The sequence below is a fragment of the Balaenoptera ricei genome, chromosome 4, assembly GCF_028023285.1.
Source record: "Balaenoptera ricei isolate mBalRic1 chromosome 4, mBalRic1.hap2, whole genome shotgun sequence".
Classification (NCBI taxonomy): Eukaryota; Metazoa; Chordata; class Mammalia; order Artiodactyla; family Balaenopteridae; genus Balaenoptera; species Balaenoptera ricei.
This window is the reverse complement of record NC_082642.1, coordinates 113,390,886-113,406,572: the sequence shown is the minus strand read 5'-3', so window position 1 is coordinate 113,406,572 and position 15,687 is coordinate 113,390,886. Positions and strand designations below refer to the sequence as shown.

The following is a 15,687-nucleotide window of genomic DNA, read 5'->3' as shown; positions in this document are numbered from 1 at the left end:
TTCCTTAAGGCACAAGTATCAACATTATGATTTTGATGCTCTTAAACATTTCTGCACTTAGCTCGAGTCTTTCCATGTTAAAATAGGCTTATTGTTAAGGAAATGATTTGTTTATGACAGACAATGTCAGGGAACACCTAGTCTGCTTGTTGAGATATTGGACCCAGATATTGAATGGGACAGGATTCTTGACAGTGACCCTAATGGCATGTGCTGAATGCAGTTACTTATAGTCACTACATCAAACCCTCCACACGGGTCTCCCAGTGTTGCACAGCACAGGGAAGGTGCCTTCCGCAGCTGGAGTCATACTTAAAATTGCCTGTCTTTTCTGCCTACTCATGAAAACCTGCAATCCCCACCCAGGCTGTCATGTCATTTGATGGGATTTCATTATTCTTTAGCTCTTAAGATATTAACTATATTTCCTTCTAAGAGTAAAAATTTCTGAACTTGATGTAATACTGCCCATTTTTTCCCATATATTTCCTATCTGGTGAGATTGCTCACTCTTTACAGATGTTAAGACGATAGCCTAACGAATTCTAGGTCACTCTCTTTTAAAGATAATTCAACCGCTCTGAGCTGGGCTGTCAGTATTTCTGAGCCTTTAACTCTTTAAAGCAGGGACAAAACAGCTGTGTTTAGTGCTTGTGTGAGTTTTGGGAGGAATTGATACGATTAATGCAAAAGGTTAGAATGGAGGCAAGAAAGTGCCTCTTACCTGCTTCCTCTCATGATCTTGAGCTGTTCTGCCTGTTTTCAAGTGTCCTAAAGGGAGGGTTAAAGATCTTTACTAAGAAGCTGGCGGTGGAGCCCAATATAATCCCCCACTTGATAACTGGTGTCTGAAGCCAAAATACATACAGGCTCTAAAATGCAGAAAGAAGCCCAGCCAAGTAATCAAGGGGTTTAGCAATTGAGGTTGGAACAACTCTCTCATCTGCTCAGAAACTGACTCAGGTTCCCTTGGCCTCTCAGATCAATTCTAAATTGACTAGCACAGCACCTGAATAAAATAAAATCACTTTGAGTGTATTTCAATATAGAGTTATACTCTCATATTGTGTCCAACACGACCCCTGTACCAATCATGCTGACTTGCTCCCTGTTCCCTAAAACTTGTTTATTTTAATTTCCATGCCTAAGTTGTATTAACCACACTCTCTTCCCTCCTCCTCCTCGCAGCCTAACTTCTGGAGATTCTTTAAGGCCCAGTTCAAAGCTTTTCTTTTCTACTGCTTCATACCACACTTTCCTGTTTAGAAATTCCTACAGTATGGAGCCCAGAGAGCAGATCATATGCTATTCAGTCCTCTAATTATCTCTGCACATAAATGCTTCCTTCTTACTATATTATAATCTCCTAAAGGCAACCACACTTTTTTTGTCTCTATTGTAATGCCTAAGGAATCCTTCTCAACTTGTAGCATTGAAAGGTGAGCTAGAGGAGTGGAAAGGAGAGAAAATTCAAAGGAAGATATCATTTAGAGAAAATAGGTCCACAAAGGTTGTCTGTGGGTGAAGACTCTGAGACCAGAGTTTGTGACTTGTCTAAGATCATGCTGTCAATTAGTGGCGAAGCCCAAGATGGGATAGATCAATAAATCTCCTGACCCTGGAGCGGGGGGTGGGTGAGGGAGAGAGATGGCTCTTTCCACTTCAGAGGCCACATGACTGCGCGGTCCCCAAGCCCTGCTTTCCACACAAATGTCCCATTCAGAGGAAAAGACTTTGGCTTCTGTTTGAATATCTCTGGTGATTTGATTCCGGTCAGAAATTGTCTTAGTCAGTTTGGGCTGCCGTAATAGAACACCATAAGCTGGGTAGCTTAAACGACAAATGTTTATTTCTCACAATTCTGGAGTCTGGGAAGTCCAAGATCATGGTGCCAGCAGATCTGGTGTCTGGTAAAGGCCCACGTCCTGGTGGGAGAAACAGATTATTTCTCTCCAGTCTCTTTTTTATAAAGGCGTTAATCCCATCATGAAGGCTCCACCCTGATGACCTAATTGCCTCCCAAAGACCTCACCTCCAAATATACCATCACGCTGGAGATTAGAGTTTCAACACATGAATTTTGGAGGTACACAAACATTTGGCCCATAGTAAAAATCCAGGAGAGGAATCGCCAGGACAGAGATGACCAGGACACTCTATTCTTCCCAGCTGATACCTTTGCCACTCCCCACCCCCCTGAGAAATGTGTCTACATTTACTTCGTATCTGATATGCCCACATTATGGGTGAATGGCGGAGTACTGAAGTTACTGTGTAATAGGCTTAACAGCAGAAAAAACAATAGTAATGATGCTACCCTCTAGTGGCAAAGCATGGAAACACAATTCATAAACCGAAGTACCAGGTTCACATCTCAAAAGAAGCTTCCTTAACCCAAAGTCAGACCACAAGCATTGTTAGAGGAAGAGTTTGGGTTATTTAAAAATATCTTAGATTTTAATTTATTAGTACTCTAACCCATTATGATGGGTTGAATTGTGTCTCCCCAAGTTCATATGTTGTAGTCCTAACCTCCAATACCTCAGAATGTGACCTTATTTGGAAATAGGGTTGTTGTAGACATAATTAGTTAAGATGAGGTCATACTGGAGTAGGGTGGGCCCCGATCCAGTAGGGCTTGCGTCCTTAATAAAAAGAGGAAATTTGGACAAAGATACACACATAGGGAGAATGCCATGTGAATAGGAAGGCACAGACCAGGGTGATATGTCTACAAGTCAAGAAATGCCAGAGATGCCAGCAAACCACCAGAAGCTAGGAGAGAGGGTTAGAACAGATTCTTCTCCAGCACCTTCAGAGGGAGCGAGCATGACCCCACCATTAACTTGATCTTGGACTTCTAAGCTTCCAGAACTGTGAGACAATACATTTCTCAGTTAAGCCACTCAGTTTATTGGTACTTTGTTACAGCAGCCATAGAAAACTAATACATTCATTACTCTAACAATAACTTTAAGTTTAATGTTTTAGACTTCAAAATAAGGCATGTATTTGAACTGTAAAATGGCATGCTGAAGGTTTTATGGCAATGCCAGTGACGAAGATATTATCTCTCCTAAGTTTTATTACCAACAATAAAATGTGTTGTCCTTATTGAGAAACTGCTGACAACTTGGTTTGGTTATACATTTATGCTCTTTCCACTTCAAAGGTTTTATGGCCCCGCTCAGGTTGGCAGGTTTCCTTAACTGTTTTTTTGTCCAACATTCCTCAGGAAGGTAGAGTTTACATTTATACAGTAAATCATTTATGAACTAGAAACTTCTGCATTGTTACTTTTGATGTGCTCTAACTTTTTATATGCTTGCTCTCTAACTAGATAACAAACTCCTTGAGTATCATATAATATTGTTAAGCTTTCTGGGGATTACGGTCCTTATCTGGAAAACGTATGGTGTTTATTACAAGATGCCCCCTGTATTAGCCAAGGTTCTCCAGAAATAAAACCAATAAGATATATATATATATATATATATATATATATATATATATATATATATAGAGTGAGAGAGAGAGAGAGAGAGAGAGAGAGAGAGAGAGAGTTGATTTACAATGTTGTGTTAGTTTCAGGTATACAGCAAAGCGATTCAGTTATACATATATTATTTCTTTACATTCTCTTCCATTATAGGTTATTACAAGATATTGAGTACAGTTCCCTGTGCTATACAGTAGGTCCTTGTTGGTTATCTATTTTATATGTAGTAATGCGTACATTTTAATCCCAAACTCCTAATTTATCCCATATATATATATGTAATTTATATATTTTAAAGAACTGACTCATTGTGGAGGTTGTCAAGCCCAAAATCTGCAGGGTGTGCTCCGAAGCTTTTCAGAAGGCTGGCTGGGAAGGCAGGCTGGAAAGAGTTGATGCTGCAGTTTGAGTCCAAAGGCCGTCTGCTGGCAGAATTCCCTCTTAGTGGAGGTCAGTGTTTTTATACTAAGGCCTTCAACTGGTTGGATGAGGGTAATTCGCTTTACTCAAAGTCTACAGATGAAAACATTAATCTCATCTCAAAAATACCTTCACAGAAACATCTAGAATAATGTTTGACCAATAACAGGGTGCCAGGGTCTAGCTTAGCTGACACATAACATTAAACTTCATAGCCCCCAGTGAATTCTGCCTCCTTGAATTCGTGCCTTTTTGTAGCTCCCTCCAACATTGAATCTGGACAGGCCTTATGCTTTTCTTTGACCAGTGGAATGTGCTAAGGGCATAATGTGGCAAATTATGGTCTTACACTTTAAGAGGCCTTTCAGCTTACACCATTTCCATCTTAGAACCCAGCCTGAATGTGAAGGAGGCAAGGCTATTCTGTTGGGAAATCTTCAAGGAGGAAGAGGCCATTGAGAAGAACAGACCATGAGGTAGAGAGAGGTCCAGTCAACTTGGCCTTTCTGCTCACCTTAGCTGAGATCCCAGACATGTGAGAAAGGCCATCTTGGATCCTTGAAGCTCCTGTCAAACTTCCAGATGACTTGGCTAAATGCTCATGTGGAGCAAAGCCGTCGCTGCTGAGTCCTGCCCAAATTACCTGGTTATGAGCAAATAAATGGTGGTTGTGTTTTAAATCACTAAGTTTTGGAGTGGCCTATTATACAAAAATAGATAACTGATGTCTGTGCCAATGATTTCTGTAAAATAATTATACTAAATGGAGAGATTTAGGATCTAGAATATTTTCTTGTTAAGGTATAAATCATAGTGCTTTTTGATGCAAGACATTGAAAATATCAACTCATCTTGCCTCAGCTAAGCTTAAGATTTCATATTACTATTTTCAGAAGGACTAGTGTTACATGGGACTAGTATTTCTTGGCTGAAGCTCTTGTCTAGTTGCTATAAATTCTGGATTTGCCTTTCACCTGAATCAGGGTTTCTAGAAGGGAAAGAATAAAATCAAACTATTTCCCACACTATGCTTCTTAACCTAACCCACAATGGACCATTTCTCTCTTCTTTCAATCTTGACCACATACCTGTGCCCATTAGCTCAGATATGGGGGGTGAAAAAGAGGAGAAAACAGGAAAAGAAATTTAAAAGGAACAAGTCAGAATAGATGAAGAGAGAAATTGAGGTTCTCTGGAACAAGATGCAGAAGTAAATTTAAAGCTAAGAAAGAATCTGAGGGTTCCTTTTCTTTCATCTTCTGGGGCATGGAGAGATTAGCTCAGGGTTACATTAATCAGAGTTCAGCATCTTCCACATATACCTGAATTTCGTAGGCAACAAACTTCTACTAGTGTTAAGCAGTTACTCCCTTCTATGTATCCATCAGCCCTTGATATCCCATCTGGAACATCTTGCTCTGGGCAGTGTAGGAGGCACCTGAAGAACAATGGCATACAGAACAGAGGAAAACCGGACGGCACAAGGAAGAAAGGTGAGTGACTTGGTAACTTCCTCTTGGCCCAGAAAAACTTTTTTGGATACCTTTCTTCCTGTCCTCCATTGACCGCCAGGTAGAAACAGAGGATGGTAGGGTTGTGTAGATATACAAACAGGTGAGTTCAAGGGTTTCTCTGTTAGCAGTAGCTCAGACTCTTCACTAATTAAGGGGTAGCTAATGCCACTGGGAGGTTTTCCAATGGAGAAACTCAGAGGCTCATCTCTAAGGTGTAACAGGTGGGGGAGTTGAGGCTGGACTTGGTCATCAATGCCATAGGAAGTAAGGTAAGCAGGTGTCTGTGTACTTAACTCTCCGATGGGGGTCACAGTCCAGATGGTAGGGAAATAAAAAGGATTTCAGAACTTCTTGACCCTTCTGGGTATAAACTCATTAAAATCTGTTTAAATAAATGAATAAGATAAAACAGAATGGTAGTTTCATATGTGACAAAAATACAGGCTCCTTATGAATTTTAGCGTACTTATTTGAATATCTGGCAATCTTTAAAGCCATGAGATTTCCCATAAGCATTGACAAAGGAATGTCCTATTACATGAAAAAGCCATTTAATCTCTTGCCATTTGCTAATTTACTGCAAACGATTCACTCCCTTTGGGAGAATTACCCTAAAGGGTGGTTACCAAATGTCTGTGGGCATCAAGTTGGGGGACTAATTAAAACACAGATTGTGGGGCCCCACCCACAGAGTTTCAGATTCAGTAGGTTTCCTGTTTATTTAATGGATTATAATATTTTATAAGCATCATTTATTTTGATGCTCAAATTGTCCCCCATTTGGTAATGGGGGATCACTTCATGCTGGAGTCTGTGTCCATTTAATATGTACCCATCATTCCTTGAACACTTTTTTGCTTTCTGGTATAAGATATTCTAGGCTTATCTTGGAGTTTCCCTGCCCCAGTCTTGGAATTAGCCATTTTCCCAAGAAGCCATATTCCTTTTAGTGGAAAATTGTTTTTAGATCAGAATCTGAGCTTTAGGTGTGCTTATTGCTAATGGGGTATGAATGCTTCCAGGCCCTATGAGTGGCTGGAGCTAGACAATATATGTATATAAATGTGTTATTTATATCATAAATATGCAACATATACATTTTTGTGTATTAACACACTTTGCACCTATGTTTACTTCTATATTATTTATATATAAAATATATTTATTGAATATATATTGAAATATATATTATTAAAAATATATTTAAAACACATGAGTTTGTATTGATATATACATCCAATTCCAATTCAATGCTATAGTTTTTTTTAAGACACAATGGAAATTATTTAGTTCAAGTATTAGAAATAAAAAGTAATATCATACACCTTCTTTGAAACACTTGTCTTTGTTGTAGTCAAAAGTTTTCCTCTTTTGGATAAGAAGTTCAGGACTGCATTTACGTGTTTTTCTGACAGCCACTTTCCCTGCAGGATATTGCTTCTTTCAGAATTGATTGCATGTAATGTTGTTTCTTTCTCCACATTTCTGATTACTTGTTTTGAAATTCTTATGGAATTCAGGTTTTCTCCCTTTCCACAGTTGTAACTCCCTTTTAGAGTAAGGAACTTGGCTCTGATTATTCTTAAATGTTTAGCTGTTTGATCATCCAGTACGTAACCAATCTTGGATCTTCACCCCCACCTCCACCCACGTGTGGACACCCTTCTCTTCCTGCCTGGGGTATGACTCCCTATTCCAGGCTGCTACCCCATGTGGATTCCCTTCTCACTAACTATGGCTCTGACTTCCCACACCAACCAGTCAGCCCACCCATGAAGGTGTCTTCCTGACCCCTCTCGGTCTCTGAAGGACTGCCCTCCTCTCTCTGCTCTAGCTTTGAGTTCCCACATGGGGCTATCTCTCACCTGGACACGTTCCTCACCCCTTGCTTCTGAAACCTCATGCCAGGCTGCCTCTCCCCATCACAGGGATGCCTTATTCACCCTGCTTGGGGTCTGACATCTCATGCCAGGCTCTCCCCCGCCTTTTGCCCTCCCCCATTGTGGATCCCCTCCTTACCCCGCTGGATTCTGAATCTGCTCTGGGCTCCCTCAACTATGACTTTAGGACTGAAATTTTCAGGAACAAAAGGCCTCAAATAGGTTGTTTAAAATATGAAGAAACAGAGATTCAAGAGCTTAGGTAGCTTGTCCTGGGTCACAGAGCAAATGAGACAAAGTCAGTACAAATCCAGGCCTCCCTGTATGTAAGCTATGTGAGAGCAGGGACCTTGCCTCTCTTGTTCACTATTTTATCCCCAGCATGTAGCGTGACGTCTGCATGAGTAGAATGAATGAATAAATGAATTATTCCCTGTTTAGTTCTTTTCCTTTCCTCCTTTGTCATCTTAATATGTGTGTGTATATAAATTGATGACTTTGTATATTTGTCTATAACCAATTGAAATTCATGCTGTTATATAAATGTCAACATCTAAATTTCTGTGCCTAGGGATTTCTTCTGTTTTATGAATTTCTAGAGTTCCTAGCTGGATAGTTGGCCTATAGATGAAGATATGAAAGCACTAAAAATCTATGGCCATTGTAACGTCCCAGAATTCCAGCACTTCTGTCAGGTGTGGAAGAAAAAATGTCTGAGCACCACCAAAGTCAGTTTTCAGTCACCAGTGTACAACCCCTTCAAAATATCTGGAACCCTACACGAGATGAATACTATTACCACATGGCAGACATGAGCCCACGATCAGTGCCTACAGTCATACAGTTCAATTACGACCATTCTGCAGATGTTCATGCAAGACAGTGTTTCCAAAGCATATTCCTAAGAATGCTATTTCTGAGAGATTCTTCTTGAGAAGAGGATTCTGTGGTCAAATAATGCTGGCAACTTGATAATTCACAAGGTATACGAACATACGAAAGGCTCTGAGAAATCCTAGAATTGAAGAAAGCTGTTACCTTTATGTCACCTAGTGTCACCCAGATTTCCTTAACCACAGAGCTCCTGTTGAGAGTAATACCACCCAAGTCTCATTTCTTCATTCATGCAGTGGGTAACAGTATCTGTTCCATGGAGTTATTGTACATATTTATAAATGAGATACAGATATGCAAAGTGCATAGCATAGTGCTTGGTATTCTTTTTCTTACGTTTGCTATTTATTGAAAATTATTCCCTTTATTACTGAAGAAATAATAGATCTATTTATTATCATAATAATTGAAAAAATAATAAATGCATAAGGTGAAAACTTCAAATCATAAAAGGAGTGTAAAATGAAAAATACATTTCTCATCATATCCCTCAGATTCCCAAGAGGAATTTTTTTATGTACGCTTCCAGACATTTTCTGTGCATGTACATGTAGACATATCAGAAACAGGGATTTTTTAATCTATTCACAGTGAATGAGATAATGGATTCACCTTCATTTATTTTGTGTTTTGGCAGCATTGCCTCTAAGTTCTTCCATTTTGGGACACACCGGTATGTTTTTCTGAAACCCCTGGGTGAGGTAAAGTTTAGAGCCTATGTGTGTGTCCCCCGCAAGCTGCTTTGATGAAGCGAGTGTTGTAGAGAATAGGGAAAAATACATAGTTGTTTGGGGGTTGAAAAAAATTCAGCTTAAATGTGTCCTCTTTTGTAAAACCTATCTGAATCTACCAGGAACAGAACTCTAACTGCGGAGGTGGATATGCATGCATTCATTCATTCTTTCAGTTGAGAGTGGAGAAGGGGTAGGGAAGAAGAACATGGGTCTCTGGGCAGGAGAGGGTCAGAGCTGCAGCTGCAGAGACACCAGCTGACAGTGACTCAGATGGTGGATTGGTTTGCTACAGCTGCTGTAACAAAGTACTACAGCTGAGTGGCTTAAACAACAGAAATCTCTTATTAAGCAGTTCTGGAGATTAGAAGGCCAAAATCAAGGCATTTGGCAGCGTTGGTTCCTTCTGAGGCCTGGGAGGGAAGGATCTGTTCGCATCCTCTTTCCTTGGCTTGTAGACGGCTGTCTTCTCCCCATGTCTCTTCACATCCTCTTCTCTCTATGTATGTCTGTGTCCAAATTTCCTCTTTGTATAAGGACATCAGTCATATTGGGTTAGGGACAACTCTAATGACCTCACTTTGACTTGATTACCTCCTGTAATGACCCTATCTCCAAATAAGGTCATATTCTAGGTACTACTTCACCATATGAATTTTTAGGGGAACACAGTTCAGCCCATAACAGATGGGTCGTAATGCTGGCTTCAGTGCTTTTCAAAATTCGTGTGCCAGTAATGCCCACTCACCAACTGTACCTGTCAAATATGGGCTTCTTAAAGACGTGCAAGTACTGGAATCATGTGTGGGCGTCACTGTTCGACCTCAGCGGACAGCCTGGAGTGCCTGCTGGTCTACCTCTGCTAGAGCCTCCTAACAAAACACAGGAAGCTGGACCATAGGTGATCCCCAGGCCCACTGCCTTCCGGACTTCTTTTATTTTTTTCTTTTTTGTTCCCTTCCCCACTTCTTTGCTTGTCAGGACAATTACACTTTGACCCTGTTAGCTATTCCCTCCCTTTCTCCTTTATTGCCCTGCGTCATCTTCCTTCCCCATAACCCCCCAATCACTTTTTTCATGTTCTCATTCAGTGAAGGATGAGGAAATTGCAAGCAGACTGTGTACCTTTTATTAGGTGATTCGAACTGCTTTCTGCCTGATTAACCTCAAAAATCCTAAAAAATGAGGACATCTGATTGATAGAACCCTGAGAGAAGGAATTATTTTTTTTAGAAGAGTTTTTGATTAAAGTTCTTGGCTCAAGAAGAGAAGCCAAGTGGATTTGTAGTTTGGATTCCCCATGGCTTCCTGCCGTGCGTGTAACCTCAAGGTGCTGGTGGCCATTATGACGGCCGTCATTTGGGGACTGGGCATCTGGAAGAGTGTAATCAGGATCCAGAGAGGTAATGTCATCCTGCTGTGTTTAATTCAGAGCAAGAGAAGGTATTGAGCCTCTGTCCCTGCCACCTGATATACCAGTACTGGAAAGTGCCATGTCTAGGCTGAGACTGCCCGCCATTTATGAAATATAAAAGACAAGGGTCAATTGATGGCTAGCATATGGTTGTATATACATGAATACATGCGTGTACGTGTGTGTGTGTGTGTGTGTAAGTGTGCAGGGTGACGAACAACAGTTGAATTGGCCTGTTCATGCTCTTTTAACACCTGACTGAATGAATAGCCGAGTAATAATTTAAATCATTAATAGCACATGTTTGGGCTTGTTTAGCTAAATCCAAGGAAGGAAAATAGTTATGGACACACACACACACACACACATTATTAAACATATGCAGAATGAAATTTCATTTCAAGAAGAAAGTTTAGGAATGTTTTCATTAGGATGGTAAAAAAAATGATCTTATGTTTTGCACACAAAGTTCCCACTTTTCAGGTGTAGAAAGCTAGTTAAAAATTAAGATCATTTAGAAAACAATTTTCCTGGTTAGTCAACAACTACTTGTTAGTCACCTGCTATGTGGCAGAGCTGAGCCTGAGAAAGGGAGGTGAAGGCGGGCAATGGTGTGTAAACAATGATGTTAAAGGAAAGCCCCAGAAACTCAGAACAGAGACTTTCCATAATACTTATGCTGGTTCCTTTGTGCCATGGGGTTTTCCATAAAGGGATCCAAAACTGGATGGGCTGAGCATTCCCTTTTGTAAAAAAAGAGAGACAGAGAGACAGTTTCTAATGAAACTGAGTGAATAAGGGTAAATAACGCCAGTCAAGAAAGGGCAGGAGAGGTGGTCTGCCCCCAGAGGAGGTAACTGCAGAGGACAGAAGGTTGGGGGAGCCAGCAGGAGCTCAAGCCATGCCTGCAACGATCCACTGTCAAGGACAAAAGGAGTCAAATACGTTGGCTGCTGATGGAGTGGTAGCTGAGAACAGATCTGTTTTTTTCCCCAAAGAACATATTTAGAGAATACTGTATTAATAGGATTTAGAGAACAAGCAAGAAAAAATTTATCAGAATAAAAGCAGTAAAATTTAAACTTGGAGAAAATGTGGTTTTGTTTATTTAAGGTTTGTAAAATAATTTGAGGTTTAAAAAAATTATGAACTATAGGTTTTACCCTATTAAGGCTGCTAAATGTATAAGACCTTATTTAAAGGGTATACTTTTAAGAACTAACTCCCTTCCTTCCTTCTTTCCTTCCTTCCTTCCTTCCTTCCTTCCTTCCTTTCCTCCCTCCCTCCCTCCTTCCTTCCTCCCTTCTTTCCTCCTTTTCTTCCTTTACATCTACTTTTAAAGGGAAATTTGTGGTGACTTATAAAGAACACAGGTACAATAGAACCATTAAAACAAGGACCGAAGTACAAAAACACTGCAAGGAAGAGGACAAGGTTGGGAATAGAAAGTAAATGAAAATCAAAGGCTAGAAGGAGTTGCTAAAAATAAATACAAAACATATCCCTGTGTTTCCTGAGGGCTAAGGCCCCAAACGCACGATAATAGATAATAAAGAACCCATGTTTAACAATAAAAGCATACCAGCTCCTCAGAAAAGACAAACGTTTCCTTGCTCTAGCTGATTTTTTTTGAAGTGGCTCTTTATGTAAGGGACATCCCTCAGTTTTTGGGTAAACCCAGTGGAAAAGGAGGGGGTTATCGGTACCATCTAAAGAGAAAGATTGAAAGACCAGTATTGTTTGCTGTTGCTGCTTTGCTTTGTGCACTGTATTCAGACTTTGTCTTAGTTGGTAAATTCTGGCTCCTCCACTTCACTCCCTTCCTCGCCATTCTCCTCCGCCCCTTTCCATCCCATCTCGTCCCATCTCATGGAAGTTTTGAGCGCTCTCACTTTAGTCCCTTTACCTGCGTATAGAGATGAATTGTTTTTAAACTTATTTTTTAAGGGGAGAGTCATGGATATCTCTGAGAAACCGATGAAAACTATGAATGTCTTACTCAGGAAAAATATACATAAACACATACACATACAATTTGGGGTAAATTAATTTTACTGCCTTCAAAATTTATTTTCAATATAAACAGAATATATATCTATGGTTTAGGTTTAACATATTTATATAAACAAGTTATATCTCTCTCACTTTTAATTTCTATGAAAGAGTAATGGCCTCTGTGTAGAAAAAGTACAAAAAAATTTAAATTCTGCTGTAAGTAAATTTCAATTAGAAGTCGCTGTTGTTTGGCTATAGAATGAACATTAATGTGGCTATAGGTATACTATTTATATGTTTCATTTTTATAAAACTTACTGTTAATTTTTTTTTACTGTATTCCAGGTACTGTGCTAAAAAACTTCACATACCTTCTCCCATTTAATCCTGACAATTGTCTCTGAGGCAGTTATTATTATACCCATGTTACAGATGCTTGACTTTCATTTTACTCAATTACATACTCCCTCAAGAGGCAAACTTGATAATAAATCAAACTCATGTGACTCTTCCTGGAGGACAGGTTGCATTTTGGGGTTTAAAAAAAGTCCAGAGAAGTGTTTTCAAGATGGAGGAAGCTGGGTTTTAGGCAGTTGTACTTTTATTCAGTTTTAATCCTGTTGTTGTAAATCTCTGTTCTGTAACCTTACCCGTCTCCCTTCTTGCTTCCTCATATAATCACTCTTTAAATCAAGAAAAGAATTCCTATGAAAGGGAAGGGATTTTTTGAGGAAGAAATTTTGTTTTGTAATTGGCTGAGGGGCATGAATTATTTTAATATCAGAATCAGTGATGTTTAAGTTGATGATCCCATTTTACAAGTCACTTTCTTAAAAGATTCTCTTTTTTAAAACAATTCACTAATTTTTGGTTGCGTTGGGTCTTCGTTGCTGTGCGGGCTTTCTCTAGTTGTGGCGAGCTGGGGCTACTCTTTTTTTTTTTTTTTTTGATATTTCAATTGTTTTATGAATCAGGAAAATAGCTGCGTTTTTTTTTTCCTGGATTTTTTTTAGCATCTTTATTGGAGTATAATTGCTTTACAATGGTGTGTTAGTTTCTGCTTTATAGCAAAGTGAATCAGTTATACATATACATATGTTCCCATATCTCTTCCCTCTTGTGTCTCCCTCCCTCCCACCCTCCCTTTCCCACCCCTCTAAGTGGTCACAAAGCACCGAGCTGATCTCCCTGTGCTATGCAGCTGCTTCCCACTAGCTATCTATTTTACATTTGGTAGTGTATATATGTCCATGCCACTCTCTCACTTTGTCCCAGCTTACCCTTCCCCCTCTCCGTATCCTCAAGTCCATTCTCTAGTAGGTCTGTGTCTTTATTCCCATCTTGCCCCTAGGTCCTTCATGACGATTTTTTTGTTGTTGTTGTTGCGGTGAGTGGGCTTCTCATTGTGGTGGCTTCTCTTGTTGCGGAGCACGGGCTCTAGGCGCGTGGGCTTCAGTAGCTGTGGTGCACGGCCTTAGTTGCTCCATGGCATGTGGGATCTTCCCAGACCAGGGATCGAACCCGTGGCACCTGCATTGGCAGGCGGATTCTTAACCACTGCGCCACCAGGGAAGTCCTACAAGTCACTTTCTTAAATTAAGAGACTAGGACCTTGGTTTAGTGAATTTTTCCTTGATTTTCATTTACTAGATATTTTCACTTGACATTCTGAATTCAACCCCACCCACAGGTTTTTGATAACACATGTTACTGAAGAACATCTGGTGTAGAATGTGTACATGAGAGTTGGGGAAAAATACTTGAGTAGGGGAAAAAAAGCTGTGCAGCCAGATTGCCTGGCTCTTACTGAGTGAACTAGAGCAAGTTACTCAACATTTCTGTATTGTGGTTTTCCTATTATTAATAATAAATCCTATCTTATAGGGCTGTTGTGAGAATTAGTTAATACATTTACAGGTTTAAGATGATACCTAGTACACTGTAAGCACTCAGTAAATGTTAGCTACTATTTTTCATTTATGTATTTTTTGATAATTTAGTGCATAGTTTTCTCCACTCCCTGAAATATACCTTGAATAGATGCCGTTGATCTAGTTTGGACCTTTGGATTGAAACTCAACTTATCAAACTGAAAGTCTACAGTAGGTTTAATCATAAATTTCAACTAATTAGCTCAAAATAGAAACAGGAACAGTTCTAAGAACTGCCATATCTCCCTGCATTTGTTTTTCAATATTTATAATTACTAGACCATTGGGGAAATTTTTATTAAAACATTTAAGCAGTTTATTGGAATATGTAACCAGGTTGTTAACATTGAACAACCTTTACCTTAAGTAAAGTCTATACTTTATACTTAAGTTTTTAAGCTTTTTCCCACCATAGAATAAACTTTCATAAACCTTGTCCTCTCATTTAAGAATAGACTTTATCCTCGCCCAGATATTTCAAATTCCTGGTCTGGGAAAAATGACAGATCCCTGGATTTTTTTTTTTTTTTTAAATTTTATTTATTTATTTATTTATGGCTGTGTTGGGTCTTCGTTTCTGTGCGAGGGCTTTCTCTAGTTGCGGCAAGTGGGGGCCACTCTTCATCGCGGTGCGTGGGTCTCTCACTGTCGCGGCCTCTCTTGTTGCGGAGCACAGACTCCAGACGCGCAGGCTCAGCAACTGTGGCTCACGGGCCCAGTTGCTCCGCGGCATGTGGGATCTTCCCAGACCAGCGCTCGAACCCGTGTCCCCTGCATTGGCACGCAGATTCTCAACCACTGCGCCACCAGGGAAGCCCGATCCCTGGATTTTTAAACCCCTAAGGACTCCGAGCTAGACACTAGAGTTTCCTGATGGAATTTCTTTGACTAAGGAAAGATATTTTTTATTCCTCCACTTAAATTAGACTTTTCAAAACAGATTCTAATTTTATCTAGTTTAGGAGAAGAAATTTAATTCATGTTTTCTATTTGGAATTTCAAATATTTTATGCTATTTTTTCAAGCAGCATGAAATGTGAGTGTCACATATGTTCTGCACTTAATTTTCCATGATGTGTAGTAAAGGTGTTAAAAATAGGGATAGTATTCCTCGAAGTATTATTTATTACAATTTAAAAGAATATAAGGAATTATTATTATTATTATCACACAGGTGTTATAAAAGAAAAATACCACTATTAAGTATGTTCCAGTGTACGGATCCTCAAATAGAATGAAGCTGTGCTCACTCTTCCTGTTATCCCTGTGGTAAAGGCAGGCACTGTGAGGAGGGACCAGGAGCACTGGATTACTAGCCAAGAGATCTGAATTCTAGTCCCCACTCAGCTACCAACCAGTTATTGCTCTGGAAAGAGTTACTATTAATGGAGAATGTACTCTTTGCATAG

The 15,687-nt window shown here is 39.7% G+C and overlaps 1 protein-coding gene across 1 annotated transcript in view; it reads left to right on the top strand.

Moving 5' to 3' along the window:
* The first annotated feature begins 10,238 nt into the window (after positions 1–10,238).
* The window catches only part of ADGRG7 (adhesion G protein-coupled receptor G7), an 83,682-nt gene continuing 78,233 nt past the window's right edge, over positions 10,239–15,687 (top strand). The window contains 1 exon segment of the mRNA XM_059919996.1: positions 10,239–10,341. Within this exon segment, the coding sequence (XP_059775979.1) occupies positions 10,239–10,341 (103 nt within the window).